This window comes from Dipodomys merriami, unplaced genomic scaffold, assembly GCF_024711535.1.
Source record: "Dipodomys merriami isolate MVZ:Mamm:240054 unplaced genomic scaffold, mDipMer1.0.p SCAF_2, whole genome shotgun sequence".
In the NCBI taxonomy this organism is placed as follows: Eukaryota; Metazoa; Chordata; class Mammalia; order Rodentia; family Heteromyidae; genus Dipodomys; species Dipodomys merriami.
In genome coordinates this window covers 120,659,113-120,673,175 of record NW_027203381.1, presented here as the reverse complement: position 1 = coordinate 120,673,175, position 14,063 = coordinate 120,659,113, and the positions used below count along the sequence as shown (strand labels likewise).

At 43.7% G+C, this 14,063-nt stretch overlaps 1 protein-coding gene across 2 annotated transcripts in view; it reads left to right on the top strand.

Annotated features, from left to right (window-relative positions):
- Hsf2bp (heat shock transcription factor 2 binding protein) overlaps positions 1-14,063 on the top strand; it is a 107,149-nt gene that overhangs the window by 52,972 nt on the left and 40,114 nt on the right. The window contains exon 9 of one of the 2 annotated variants that reach the window (XM_070030780.1): positions 11,501-11,709. In XM_070030780.1, coding sequence (XP_069886881.1) covers positions 11,501-11,709 — 209 coding nt within the window. Of the gene's footprint in view, positions 1-11,500; positions 12,241-14,063 lie in introns of those variants that run through there. The other variant, XM_070030781.1, reaches the window with a different exon arrangement.

Here is a 14,063-nt window from a genome sequence, read left to right as displayed (position 1 = left end):
CATTACCTTTATGGAAAAGGATGTTGAGCATTTCCTCATATGTTTATTTGCCATGCTTAGTTCTTCTAAGATGGTCTCTCCTTAGTGCCTTTGTCCATTTATTGATTGGTTTGTTAGTTTGGAAGGAGGTTAGTTTTTTGAGTTCCTTGTGTATTTTAGATATTAGGCCTTTGTCAGATGCATTGCTGGTAGAGATCTTCTCCCAGTCTGTTGACTGTCCTTCTAGTTTGGTAACTATGTCATTTGCTGATGTAGTCCCATTTGTTAAGTCTCTCTCCTATCTGCTATGCCTCTGGGACTCTTCAAAAAGTTTCTGCTGGGCTGGGAATGCGGCTGGGAATGTGGCTTAGCGGTGGAGTGCTTGCCTAGCAGGCATGAAGCCCTGGGTTCCATTCCTCAGTACCCTATACACAGAAAAAGCTCTCTATTTTTCCAATGTGTATTTTTGGCTCCCTTGTCAAATATCAGATGACTATAAGTATGTGGCTTTATTTCTGAGTCTTCTTGTCTGTTCCACTGATCTTTGGGCCCATTTTTGTGCCAGTACCAAGCTGTTGTTGTTGTTATATTTCTGTAGTAGAGTTTGAGTTCTGGGATTGTGATACCAATTTTGGCTAAAATTGCTTTGGCTGTCTGGGGTCTTTTATTGTTTCATATGAATTTTTGGATTGTTTTCTGTCTTGGTGAAGAATGCCATTGGGGGTTGCACTGAATTTTAGATTCCATAATGTTTTAAAGTGTTGTTTTCTGATAGCTTTATACTTCTGTACTTTTTCAGGCAATATGACCTTTTTCCAAGTTAATAATTGTGAAGGGGAAAGGGATCTTTTGAATGCTTTTGTGGCCGGGGGCTGGTGACTCACGCCTGTAATCCTAGCTCCTCAGGAGGCTGGGATCTGAGGATTGCAATTTGAAGCCAGACCATTACCATGAAACTTATCTCAATAAACTACTCAAAAAAGCCAGAAATGGTGCTGTGGCTCAAGTGGCTTAAGCACAAAGAACCTCAGGGACAGCACCCAGGCGCTGAGTTCAAGCCCCAGGACTGGCAAAAAAAAAAAAAATAAATAAAAGCTTTTGTGAAGGCTGTTTGGCTGCCTCAACATAGTTTATTTGTAGACTTCTCCAGAGAGCTGTCTTTGCTGCGGTGTTGGGACTCAACAAAAATATACACAAGGTGCCAGTCTTAGACTCTGCCCTGTTCTACTGATCAGTTTGTACTGTTTTGCCAATATCATTAAGTGTAGTGAAACCTAATAGTTTTGTAATAAGTCTTGTCTCTTCAAAGTTGTTTTAGCTGTTTCTAAGCCCCTTGCCTTTCCATATGTATTTGAGAATAAGCTGTTTCTGCCAAAAAATATTTTTGGAACTTTTATCAGGACTGTGTTGAAGAGTTCAATTAGGGGAGATTTGTCAATTATGGAGAATTGATTTGTTAGCAATATTGTTCTCCCCCGTTCCCCCCCACCCCGCCACCATCCTGCTCCCCTACTGGTGGGGCTTGAACTCAGGGCCTGGGTGCTGTCCCCGAGCTTTTCTATTCAAGGCTAGTTCTCTACCATTTTAGGCCACAGCTCCACTTCTGGTTTTCTGGTGGTTAATTGGAGATAAGAATTTCATGACTTTCCTGCCTGGGCTGGCTTCAAACTGTGATCTTCAGATCTCAGCCTCATGAGTAGGATTACAGGTCTGAGCCACCAGTGCAGATGCAATCTTGTCTTTTTTTCCATGGACCTGAGTGACATCTACATTTATTTAGATGTTGCTGGGCACACAGTATCTTCTGTGTCTGCATCCTGGGTGTAGAGAAGCAGACTTCCTGGCTTCTGGATATCTTTTCAGGGATATGTGCAGTTCAAACAGTTTCCCATCATGAGCAAAGGGTGGGTCTCTTTACATTTAGGCCAGGTAGGCTCACTGCCCATTCATTATATGAGATTTGATCTCACTGCTATGATATAGACTGTGGCATGTGCATGGCCCTGTGGCATTGGACCTTGAACTGGCACAAATGCAGATACTCGCCATCATGGTGAGTGAAAAGTGCTGTGTCTCAGACACATCCAGCTCTTCTGCCAGTGTCCTTTAGACTGAAGTGTGTGGCCTGTGAGCTCCTAAGTAAGGCAAAACCTCAATCCTGAAGCTGTTGGGGACAGCTTCCTCTTACAACCATGATAAAACCCTCATCCTCACGAGAACTGAGTGCTTTAAACAGCTAGCACTGAGGCCAAGAAAGATCCTAGGCCTGAGCCATAAGTAGTAATGGGTGAGATGGGGCTGGCTGCATATGCAGGTAGATGGTGCCAGTTTGTGGGAAGGAACTGATGGTGAGTGCAGAGAATAATGATCAGAGAATTCTGTGTTGAGTTCAAGTCACTGCATTAAATGCACCATGGGCATCCACTGATTTATTTCTCTCAGGGACCCAAAGATAGTTCTGGGTTTTAGATGAGAAGACCAAATCTTGAGGCGGCAAAGTGGTTTGAACAAGGTTAGCAGCTACCTTACACCACTGACAGCTGCTCAGCAGGCAGTGACGTGGGGCTGGAAGCTCAGGGGCTGGAGGTGATCACCTTGTTGACTTTCCTTGGCTTTTGCAGAGAGAGATGCCCTGAAACAACATGATGACTGCTTGGCCTGGGCTGCAGCCAGGGATTCCTCAGCAGCCTCTGAGCCATTTGCTTTCTCGTAAAAAGAAGAGCTTAGGCCACAGTTTCTCTGGCCTTTTCTAGCTGTGCTATTCCAGAAATGTTCCTGGGGAGTAGAACTCACAGCAAGCTTCACCTTACGTAGCTCTGCTGATGGCACGCCGCCCGTGTGTCCCTCCTTACACTCGTCAGAGAGAGTGCTCTTTGACGTGGGTAGATTTTCTGCCAAAACTTGGGGTCACAGATAGTGTGGGGTGTTGTTGAGCCTTCCTAATGTAACATTTTGGTTTTGGGGTCTACTAGGCTTTCTGTCCCCGAAGACAGTTTCTGGCCCTTTCAACACAGTGAGCTCAGTCCAAATCCTGCAGCTTTGTGCACGCTCACGTCACTTGGTATCTTTAGAATAATTTGTCCTAAAGTCAGACAAAACAAAGTCTACTCAGGGTAGCTCAAGGTGGTTAGCTACTGTTATGCATGGAATTACTTTGTTTGCTCTAGAATTGGGTGGGTGTTTTATTTGAAAATGAAATAAAGCTGTGAAAGAAAGTAGCAAGACTCTCCATCTGGAGAGGAGGCTAAAGAGGAGTCCCTGGATAGGTGTTTTAAGTTGTCTTTGTTTTTGGCAGTGCTGGGGATAGAACTTGGGTCCTTAGATATGCTAGGCAAGTGCTCCATCACTGAGTTATATCCCTATCCATGATGTGGTTTAGAAAGTTGAGTATACATTTTTGCTGTAGAGTAGGAAAATAGGAGCAAACATAGTTCCCTGCAAAGATGTGTGCTGCATGGTGTTGTGTTCTCAGGGCAGGTTCATGACTGCTTAGAGTCAGAACAAGATTTGAAGCCAAGATTTAAACCTGCCTGCTTCTATTCCTTTGCTTTAGGTAGTAGATGTAGTTTGTGGAGCATATACTGCACTGAGCCTGACACTTGCTTGATTTGTTAGCTTAGCTGATGCTGTACCACTTGAGCCATACCCTTTTGCTTATTATTTGGCTTTGAACTGCAGTCCTTCAGAGCTCAGCTTCCCAAATAGCTTAGGAGTTCAAGTATGGGCCTCTGGTGTCCAGTCCTTTATTTTATTTTATTTTATTTTGGGGCTTGAACTCAGGGCCTGGGCATTCTCCCTGAGATTTGTGTTCAAGACTAGGCTCTATCACCTGAGCCACAGCTTTACTTCTAGCCCCTCTCTCTCTCCCTCCCTCCATCCCTGCCTCCTTCCCTTCCACTCTCTCCCTCCCTCCATCCCTGCCTCCTTGCCTCCCACTCTCTCCCCCTCCCTCCCTTTCTCCCACTTTCTCTCTCTCTCTCTCTTTTTCTTTTTTTTTGGTTGGTCGTGGGGCTTGAACTCTGGGCTTGGGTGCTGTCCCTGCACTCTTCAGCTCAAGGTGAGTGCTCTACAGCTTGAGCCACAGCTCTACTTCAGGTTTTCTGAGGGTTTATTGGAGATCAGAGTCTCACAGATGTTACTGCCCGGGCTGGCTTTGAACCATAATCCTTAGAGCTCAGCCTCCTGAGTAGCTAGAATCACAGGTACGAGCCACTGGTATCTGACCCTACTCTAATTTTTGAAAGATCTGGAAAAACCTTAGTCATCATGTCCTATTTTATTCAGCATATGTTGTTACAAAATTGATATATTTAAACACAAGCTTTAGACTCAGTAGACCCAGCTTTGAATTGAAGCTATCCTACTTGGAAATTTAATTAACGTTTTAGAAGCCCAGTTTTCTGATGTACAAAGTGGGAATTTCTACCTCAAATGTCTTAATACCTTATATGGTAGGTATTAATTAAAGAGGTGCTAGTTTTCCCTTTTAGTTCTAACCTCAATATCTGGCGCTGTGATGGAGACTCATTCCTTTTACTTTGCTTGACAAGTTACTTCCAAGTATCATGACCCCTCTGCCAGGAGAACAGGACTAGATGCTGGCAAGCTCACCCCTGGATAGACAATCTCATTCCCTCCAGCTTCGGTTGGATTTCACTTCCCTGCCTTTTCTTCATCTACATGGCTCACTTTTTCCCAGGCGTGGTCTAGATTCTTCACATTCCTCTTAAGCCACAAAACTGGCATAGGACCTAGCAAATAACTGCTGAGAACAGAGTGTTTTGGGATGGTGAGCACATGTTATGTAACTGCTAATGCAAACCCATGTCATCATCACGCTTGGACCTGTGGCGCTGTACTTCCTGTCCATGTCTACAGTGCTGAGTTGGACATATAGGCATTAATACCTCATGTTAACATCTGTTTGGCTTCTCTGAATAATCTTTCAGACTTGTGTCTTCAGGCTAGACCTCTCTCCCAAACTCCAGACTCTCAGATCCAACTCTGACATCTCTCTGTGAACATCTAATGTACTTTCATCTCCAATGGGAAGTGCTACCCACAGCCTTCCCAGTCCCATTTGACTATAGCTCTATTTTTGACTTCCCAGGCTGTTAAAAACCTTGCCATGATTCCTGACTCTTGTCTTTCTTTTTTTTTTTTTTACTCTTTCACATTTATACTGAATCCATTAGGTATTCTTTATCTTATTTATTTATTTATTTATTTATTTTTGGGTCTGGTCGTGGGGCCTGAACTCTGGGCCTGGGCACTGTCCCTCAGCTCTTCAGCTCACGGCTAGCACTCTACCACTTGAGCCACAGCGCCACTTCCGGGTTTTTTTTTTTCTGCTTATGTGGTGCTGAGGAATCAAACCCAGGGCCTCATGCATGCAAGGCAAGTGCTCTACCACTGAGCCACCTTCCCAGCCCATTAGGTATTCTTGATGGCTCTGCTTTCAGAACACCCAAGTTTGGATCACTCATGATCACTCCTGCTCCCTGTTCTGAGCCCTCATCATCTCATGAGAATGCAGAGCCCTTTGGGCTATGAACTGGGGCCAGGAGTATGAGGGAACAGACTCCCCACCAGCCCTCCTCACTGACCAATCCCAAGGACTGGGTGAGATGACAAAAAAAAAAAAAAAAGGAAAAAATTGTTTTACATGCTCTTTTAAGTTAAAAATCAAATTATACACAGAGCACAAAAGCCAAGTAAAAGTGGGAGGGCTGAATTTAAAGCAGAATTTCTGATCCCTTTGTTTCCCAGATAGCCTCAAACTCATAGTCCTCCTGCTTCGACTTTCTGAGTGCTAGAATTACAGGTAGCACTACCGCTTGGTTAAACTTGACCTTTAGTTTTTGTGGTTCACAGGGCATAGGGTCAGGAGACACAGCTCAAGCCCCACCCCAGATGATAAACCAATAGAGAACTCCTAATAGTGCTCAGCAGCAGTATGAGGGTCAACTGCAGACACCAGCCAATTCTGGGCTCTTCAGAAAAGCAGCCTTTTCTCACCCTTGGTTTTTTGAGCACTGTGTGGGGATATCTTTTGAGAACTGGCACTGGGATGGTTTCCATGTAGTCTTGAAGCTTTACTTCAGATCACCTGGGTGGCTCCTGGGATGGATAATGTTATGTGTTAACTTGACTGGACCACAAAGCGTCCAGACATTGCTCAAACATTCACTTTTGTTTTGAGGATGTGTCAGGATGAAATGAACTTTGGAATCTATAGGTTAAGTAAAGCAGATGACCCTCCTGGTGCGAGTGGGGTTTGCCCCCATGGTTGAAGACCTGAGTGGAACAGAAAGGATGAGTGAGAAGGCGCTCCTCGGCTAATTAGCCGGAAGATGGTCTTTTCCTGCCTTTGGAAAACATCCACTCTTGAGCCTTGAGCTTGAGAGCTTCCAGATTGGAACCAGGTACCAGCCCTCCAGGCATGAGCCCTTCCCATCACCCAGTATTGATCTTAGGACGTCTCAGATTCCCTAACTGTGTGAGCCAACCCTTATACCCTTATAGAAAATAGTTTTATCTTCCTCGTCGTCTATCTATTCATACATTTGTCTTTCCTCACATCCTTGTGTTTCCCTGGAGAACTTTGACTAATACAGTCCCCATTAAGAGAAAAACAAAATCCTCCCAAGTACTTTAAAAATTCTTAGATATAGCATTACAAGATCAGAGATCACATCTTAAAATCTCAAAAAGTAATGTGAATGAAAGGCAACAGAAGTAACAGGTTTGCACTGTCAGACCTACAGAAGGTTTAAAGATGAGAATTAGTAAGCTGATATGAAATTAAGTAGATTTAATGTGTTTAAAGAAATAACATGGGGTTGGAGTTGTAGCTCAGTGGCAAAGTGAATACTAGCATCAATACTACAAAAATGAAATGAATAGAAAAGTCCCCAAAGGGATTAACATGTGCGTAAAGGGAGATTATAAAATAACCCAGTAGATCTGAAAAAAGATTGCATAACATTTCTAGAAATTAACATTATAATTAGTTTCAGCTATAAATTTACTGGACCAATTTAATAGCAGATTGTACATTGTTGAAGAGATGGCTGAATGGATAGATCTGCAGAAATTATTCAGAATGAAGCAGAAAGAGAGTTGGAAATGTGAGCAGGTAAAAGGCACAGAGATGAGACAAAGACCTTAACATCCAGTGGATTTGTATTCTAGAAACTGAAGAGAAAAAATAAAACAGAACAATGAAAAATAGAAATTCAAGAGAGAAGAGACAGCTTAGAAACAACATTGAAGAAATAAAGCCAAAGGAATTTTCCAAAATGATGAAAGCACCAACCCCTAATTTGAGATGTCCATCTATTTATAAGGAGAATAATTCAAAAGAAAGCTCCTGAGCCAGGGGTGGTGGTGTGGTGGTGTACTCTGTGTGGTGGTGTATTCTGTGTGTCACCTCTGAGGCAGGAAGCCCAGCCTGGGTTACGTGTGGAGACCTGCTCCAAAACACCAAAATAATCATCATAATAAATAAGGACAACATGCAACAGAAGAGAAATTGGATTTGGGTTTTGTTTTTTGTTTTTTTTTGTTGGTCGTGGGACTTGAACTTTGGGCCTGGGCACTGTTCCTGAGCTCTGCAGCTCAAGGTGAGTACTCTATCACTGGAGCCACAGCACTACTTCTGGTCTTCTGCTGGTTCATTGGAGATGAGAGTCTCATGGACTTTCCTGCACGGGGCTGGCTTTGAACCGTAATCTTCAGATCTCAGCCTCTTGATTAGCTAGGATTACAGGCCCAGAAATTTTCCTATTTTTTATTGCCAGTATATTAGTAAAAATTTATCTTTGTATAAAGTTGACTTTGTACTCTGAAAACCTGGCAAAACTCAATTACTTTAGTGGCTTCTTGTTTATTCATTGAGATCTTCTATTATAGACATTACCTGCAAATAGAGATAGTTTTATTTCTTCCTTTTCAACCTATAAAACTTAAAAAAAAATTCTCATCTTACTGCACAGCTTAGATCTTCAGGGTGCTTTTAGCAGGGTGGTGAGCATGGGAACCCTGGGCCCTGGAGTGGAAGCAAGGTCTCCTACAGTTGTGATGTTCAGTGGATGCCCTCAATCCGACCCAGATTGTCCTGAGAGTTGCCAGGTTGCTCTGTTGTTCAATTCTTTGTTTTTTGTTTTTTGGGGGTTTTTTTGGGTCCGGTCGTGGGGCCTGAACTCTGGGCCTGGGCGCTGTCCCTCAGCTTTTCAGCTCAAGGTTAGCGCTCTACCATTTGAGCCACAGCACCACTTCCAGCTTTTTTTTTCTGCTTATGTGGTGCTAAAGAATTGAACCCAGGGCCTCAAACATGCAAGGCAAATGCTGTACCACTGAGCCACCTTCCCAGCCCAATTCCTTTTTTTATTTTTATTTTTTATTTTTTTGGGTCCAGTCGTGGGGCCTGAATTCTGGGCCGGGGTGCTGTCCCTCAGTTCTTCAGCTCAAGGCTAGCGCTCTACCACTTGAACCACAGCACCACTTCTGGCATTTTCTGCTTATGTGGTGCTGAGGAATCGAACCCAGGGCCTCATGCATGTGAGGCAAGCACTCTACCACAGTCCAGTCTGTGAGACTTCTATCTCCAGTTAAGTACCAGAAAACTGGAAATGGAACTGTGGTAGAGTTCTAACCTAGAGTATTTTTTAAAAAATTATTAATAGGTATTAAGTTTTGTCAGGAATTTTCTGTTGAAAATATCTGTGGCAAAGATGAGCTTTTCTTATTCTATGTGTCATTGATTGATCTACAAGTGTGGAAGCACCCTGCATTCCCCAGATAAATACACAGTGGCTATAAAGTCATATTTCTGGGTCTACTTTGCTTATATTTTGCTTAGGAACTTCATATCTATGCTTCTGAGAGATATGAATATGTCTTTGTCTAATTTTTTGTTTGTTTTGTTCTGGGCTGGGGCTTGAACTCAGGGCTTGGGCACTGTCCCTGAGACTCTTTATGCTTAAGTCAAGAGCTCTATTACTTGAACTGCAGTGCTACTTCTGGCTTTCTCTGAGTTTTAAGAGTCTTATAGACTTTGCTCACAGATGTTCCTGCTTGGGCTGCTTTTGAACCGTGATCCTCAGATCTCAGCTTGCTGAGTAGCTAGGGTTACGGGTGTGAGGCTCCAGTACCTGGCTTTTTGTCTAGTTTTTGAAAATTTTGTTATAAAGTAGTTGTGCAGAGACGTTACAATTCTGTATGTTAGGTTATGAGTACACTGCATCCTGATCAATACCACCTCTTCCTTCATGCTCTCCAATTTCCCCTCCCATCTCTACCCTTAAATTATGCAGTTCAGTTTTTATATAATGTACATGAATACAATGGCTATATTTTCTCATCCTTCCTCCCTCCTTTCATTTTACTGCCCCCTCCCCAAACATGTTGCTGTATCTTCTTTGTCTAGTTTTGGTAGCAGAGCAATTCTGTCCCCCAAAAAGTTGACACTTGTGTGAACAAGTATCTTCTATTTACTGGGATGCTTGTATAGCATTACTATTATTGTTCTTTAAATGTTGGATTGAATTTGCGAATGAAGCCATTTGGTCCTGGGCTTTTATTCATTGTTTAAACTACAAATTCAGTTTCTGCAATAGATATAGACAAATGTAGTTTATCTGCTTTGTTTGAATAATTTTTTTTTTTTTGGTCGGTTGTGGGGCTTGAACTCTGGCCTTGGGCACTGTCCCTGTGCTCTTCAGCTCAAGGTGAGCGTTCTACCGCTTGAGCCCCAGCGCCACTTCCGGTGTTCTAGTGGTTTATTGGAGATAAGAATCTCCCAGACTTTCCTGCCCAGTCTGGCTTTGAACCTCGATCCTCAAATCTCAGCCTCCTGAGTACCTAGGATTACAGGTGTGAGCCACCAGCGCCTGGCTGTTTGAATACATTTTGATAGTGTGTTTTATCCCAAGAACTTTTTTATTCCAGCCAAGTTGTAAAACAAATTTATAGGTATCAAGTTTTTCATATATTACTTATTGTCCCTTTACTGTCTGTACTTTATTACTGATTTTCTCTTGCTATTTTTACATTTATTTTATTGTTATTATTAAATAGTTGTCCAAAGAAGCTACAGTTCCATACGTCAGGTTGTAAGTATGGTACTTCTTGGTCAATGTCACCTGTCCATCGTTCTTTCCCACTTACCCCTCCCATCCCTACCCCCACTGGTTTTTTTGTTTTTGTTTTGTTTTTTGCTTGCCAGTCCTGGGGCTCAAATTCGAGGCCTGGGCACTGTCCCTGAGCTTTTTGCTCAGGGCTAGCACTCTACCATTTAAGGTACAGCACCATTTCTGGCCTTTTCTGTGTAAGTGGTACTGAGGAATTAAACCCAAGGCTTCATGCATGCTAGGCAAGCGTTCTACTGCTGAGCCACATTCCCAGCCACATTCCCACTGTTTTTGGCGGATATTACAATATAAGTGTGGCTTCCAGGCTCTGTAGCTCCTGAGGTTAGTCACATGGAAAGTAATGGAAGGCAGTGTGTGCATTGCTGCCTGTGGCACTGTGTCACTCCACAGCCTGAGCAGAGTGTGTCTCTGCCTGTAGCTTTTGAGAGGCTAGCTACAGTTGGAATGCAAATGAAGTAATAGCTTTAAGACAATGGTGAGAGCAGAGTTATGGCAAACAATATGGAAAGCCTTTGTGTTAGTCAGCTTTATGTCACTGGGAGAAAATATCTGAGGATGTCAACTAAAAGGAGGAAAGGTTTATCTGTGTTCAGTTTCATAGGTTTCAGTGATGCTTTGGGCCTGTGGCAGCGTGCAGGGACTTCACGACAGGAATAGATGTCACCTCCTGGAAGCGCGGAAGCAGAGAGAAGCAGGAAGGGAACAGGGTCCCGATGCCCACTCCAGGACATGCCCCCAGAGACCTCACTTCCTCCCAGTAGACCCCATTTCCTGGAGGTTCACCACATCCTAGGAGCACCACAGGCTGGGGACTGGCATAGGCCTGGGGGGCACTTCCCAGTTCCCACCGCAGCACCAGCGTTTCCAGCTCAGTGTTCTAAATTATGAGGGTAGTGTTTTTGTAGGTGGATGGTTGTAAATAGATGCTGATCAAGCTTTGTCTACTGTTTTATGTGCGAGCTTTCACATCAAGAAATTACTCTGAGGCCGGGCGCTGGTGGCTCACGCCTGTAATCCTAGCTACTCAGGAGGCTGAGATCTGAGGATCGCGGTTCAAAGCCAGCCCGGGCAGGAGAGACCGTGAGACTCCTATCTCCAATAAACCACCAGAAAACCGGAAGTGGCGCTGTAGCTCAAGTGGTAGAGCGCTCGCCTTGAGCTGAAGAGCTGAGGGACAGCGCCCAGGCCCGGAGTTCAAGCCCCATGACCGACAAAAAAAAAAAAAAAAAAAAAAAAAGAAATTACTCTGGTCTCCAGAATAGCCTGGAGTTCTCTCACCCATCTACTTGTCACTCAGAAGGAGCCTTCAAAGGGTGGACTCCTGAAGAAGCTCTAATTCTCATTGGAAGTGTCTCCATCTTTCTCAGATCCAGATGTAGAGGTGTGTCTCCATGTACTGCGGCTCATCCAGTCTGTGGTTCTGGAACCGGAAGTCTTCTCCAAGTCAGCCGCTGAGTTCCGGAACTCTCTACCTCTGCAGCGCATCTTGGCCATGTCGAAAAGCCGCAACCCGCACCTGCAGAGCGCCGCCCAGGAGCTCCTGGACGACCTCCACACCCTGGAGCGCAATGAGTAGGTGCGCTCAGTCCCAGGGGGTCTGGTGACGTGCCTGTGTCCCACTCTCCCCGGTTCCTCAGTGTGTATCCAAGCCTTCTCCAGGTGCTGTGTGTTAGAGGTGGCCCGGAGGGTGACTGACAGGGGATAGGCAGAGGGGCGTGGTATTCCACAGCACTCTCTCTGGAAAGACACTGCACTGTGAGTGTTGAATCTTGCCAGAGCAGGGAGTCAGACAAGAATCTGTCCTCTGGAAAAGCCATTCCAGGACTACCTGCAAGAGGCCTTCCTAGAGCAGCTCCTCACTGCCCCATAAACTGTCCATGCCTGTACGTTACCGTAAAGACGGGAGACCCAGTCACCGTCTGCCTGTGGTCAGCATTTCTCCACATACATTTCTTTGAAAATCAACTTATTCTCTCTCTGGTAATTGGAATGAATACCTCTGCTATGCAGGTTTATCTTTATAACCTTTGGAGACCCTGTGATTTCATATGACGTTGTACATTTTAGTTGTTTATTTTTGGGGCCTCTATTTTTGAATAAAGAAAGAAGAGATAGTATATTAAAACTACTATATTCTGAAATGTAAGTTTGATATTAGGAAATTTATTCCCTTTGTATAATTGGCTGGCAAAAGGAACTATCTTTGTCAATGGGCTTAGATGTCCAGTTTTTCTTATAATCAATATTGGAAGATAGATGAGAATATATGCAGTTAGTTGAGATTCTCTAAATGGTAGTTCCATTCGTGTGTGTGTGTGTGTGTGTGTGTGTGTGTGTGTGTGTGTGTGTGTGTATGTGTGTGTGTGTGTACCAGGACTTTATTGTACATATGCACCCTGTGTGGTCATCATGCTGTACAGTGTAAGTTGTACACAATTGGCAGAGAACAAAGAACACACCACAACTCTTCTAGACGTTTTAGGTGTGAGCAAGAGTTGGCATCCCAGTGAACTGCTTTCTTTCCCTGGCTGCTTCCTTCTGTGTGTCACTCAATGCATTGGGCTCTGTCATCCCATGAAAGAGGAAATAAGTCTTCTATCCCTTTTTTATGATAGCCTGAATACTTCTAAAAATTTTTCTGCTATGTGTAACTTCATATTTTTTTCTAAGTGGATTTTTAGAGGGGACATATAGTTTATGGTTGAAGCTGAATGTAAAGTGCAAAGGAAGGCATACTTGTTTGAATTTCATGAGCCAACACATTGTGTACTGCTAGCTCACCAGAGCCAGATAGTCTATAAAAGGCAGTTTAAGATTCATGGAGGCAGACCTGGGTCTAGCTGTGTTGTATGTTTCTGTTGTCCCAGATTAGTGGTATTGTGTCTTTGTACTTACACTAGGATGATACCTCTTTTGATGATGGTTGTTTTGCTTAGTAAGGTAATAGAGATAAACTAGCATGATGGGTTTGTGCTGCTTTTTGAAACCACAAGGTTTTCCTGCCAAACAGGGCTAGCCCTGTGCAGAAAGGAGAAATGGCTATTCTGTTGTCTGTAGCTTGGAAGTTAGTGTGGACGGACAGGAATAAAGACTGTTCTTTTCTTCTGATCTGAGGGTCTAAGATAGTGAGAGTTCCTGGGCAGACAGCCTGCTCCTCCTGAGGGCCACAGGCAAGGAAGGGGCTGGAGACCATTCTCAAGGGGTGGCCTGTGTCCAGTAGCCCTGTTCAGCTAAAAACGTGTAAACATTTTCAGCTTTGCCTGAATTTAAAAATCAGGCAAAAAGGTAATGTAGTGCTGTTCATATTTTTAGTTTAACTTTTAAAAAGTTCCTCTTGTATGTATTTAGTTAAATACTTCTTTTTCTCATTGGTACTACTAACTAGCGTGTGAAGATATAAAATCCAAAGGCCAGATTCCACCCATATCTCTTTCAGCCCTTGCAAACGGTCTCAGTTGCTTTCTTTCAGGTCTGGAAGTCAAGATCTTGTTTACAATGTGGAATGCTGTAGAGTCTCTGTGAGTGGTTTTGGATCAGTTTTCTCATGGCGTGACCTGAGGATAAGCCTGAAACAGAAGAGTTAAATTTGTCATAGTTACGCAGCCTGCGTTCCTCATGTAGTCCAGTGGAAGGTAGTTGAAGTACCAGGTATAGGTCACAAGTCTGTGACCTAAGAAAAATCACACCAAGAGAGAAGAGATTTCTTACAATCAACCAAGGAGAGACTATAAGAAAGGATCTAGATTCACATGAAACTAAAAGAGGAGATAAATAGTAACAAGGTAAGCACACTGGAAGATGGCCACTGTAGATATGAATGGTGGCCCATACCTATAATCCCAGATATTTGAGGGGCAGTGATTGAGAGGGTTGCATTTTGAGGCCAGCCAATTAGTGAGGGCTCATCAAAACCAATGATCTTGGAGTGGG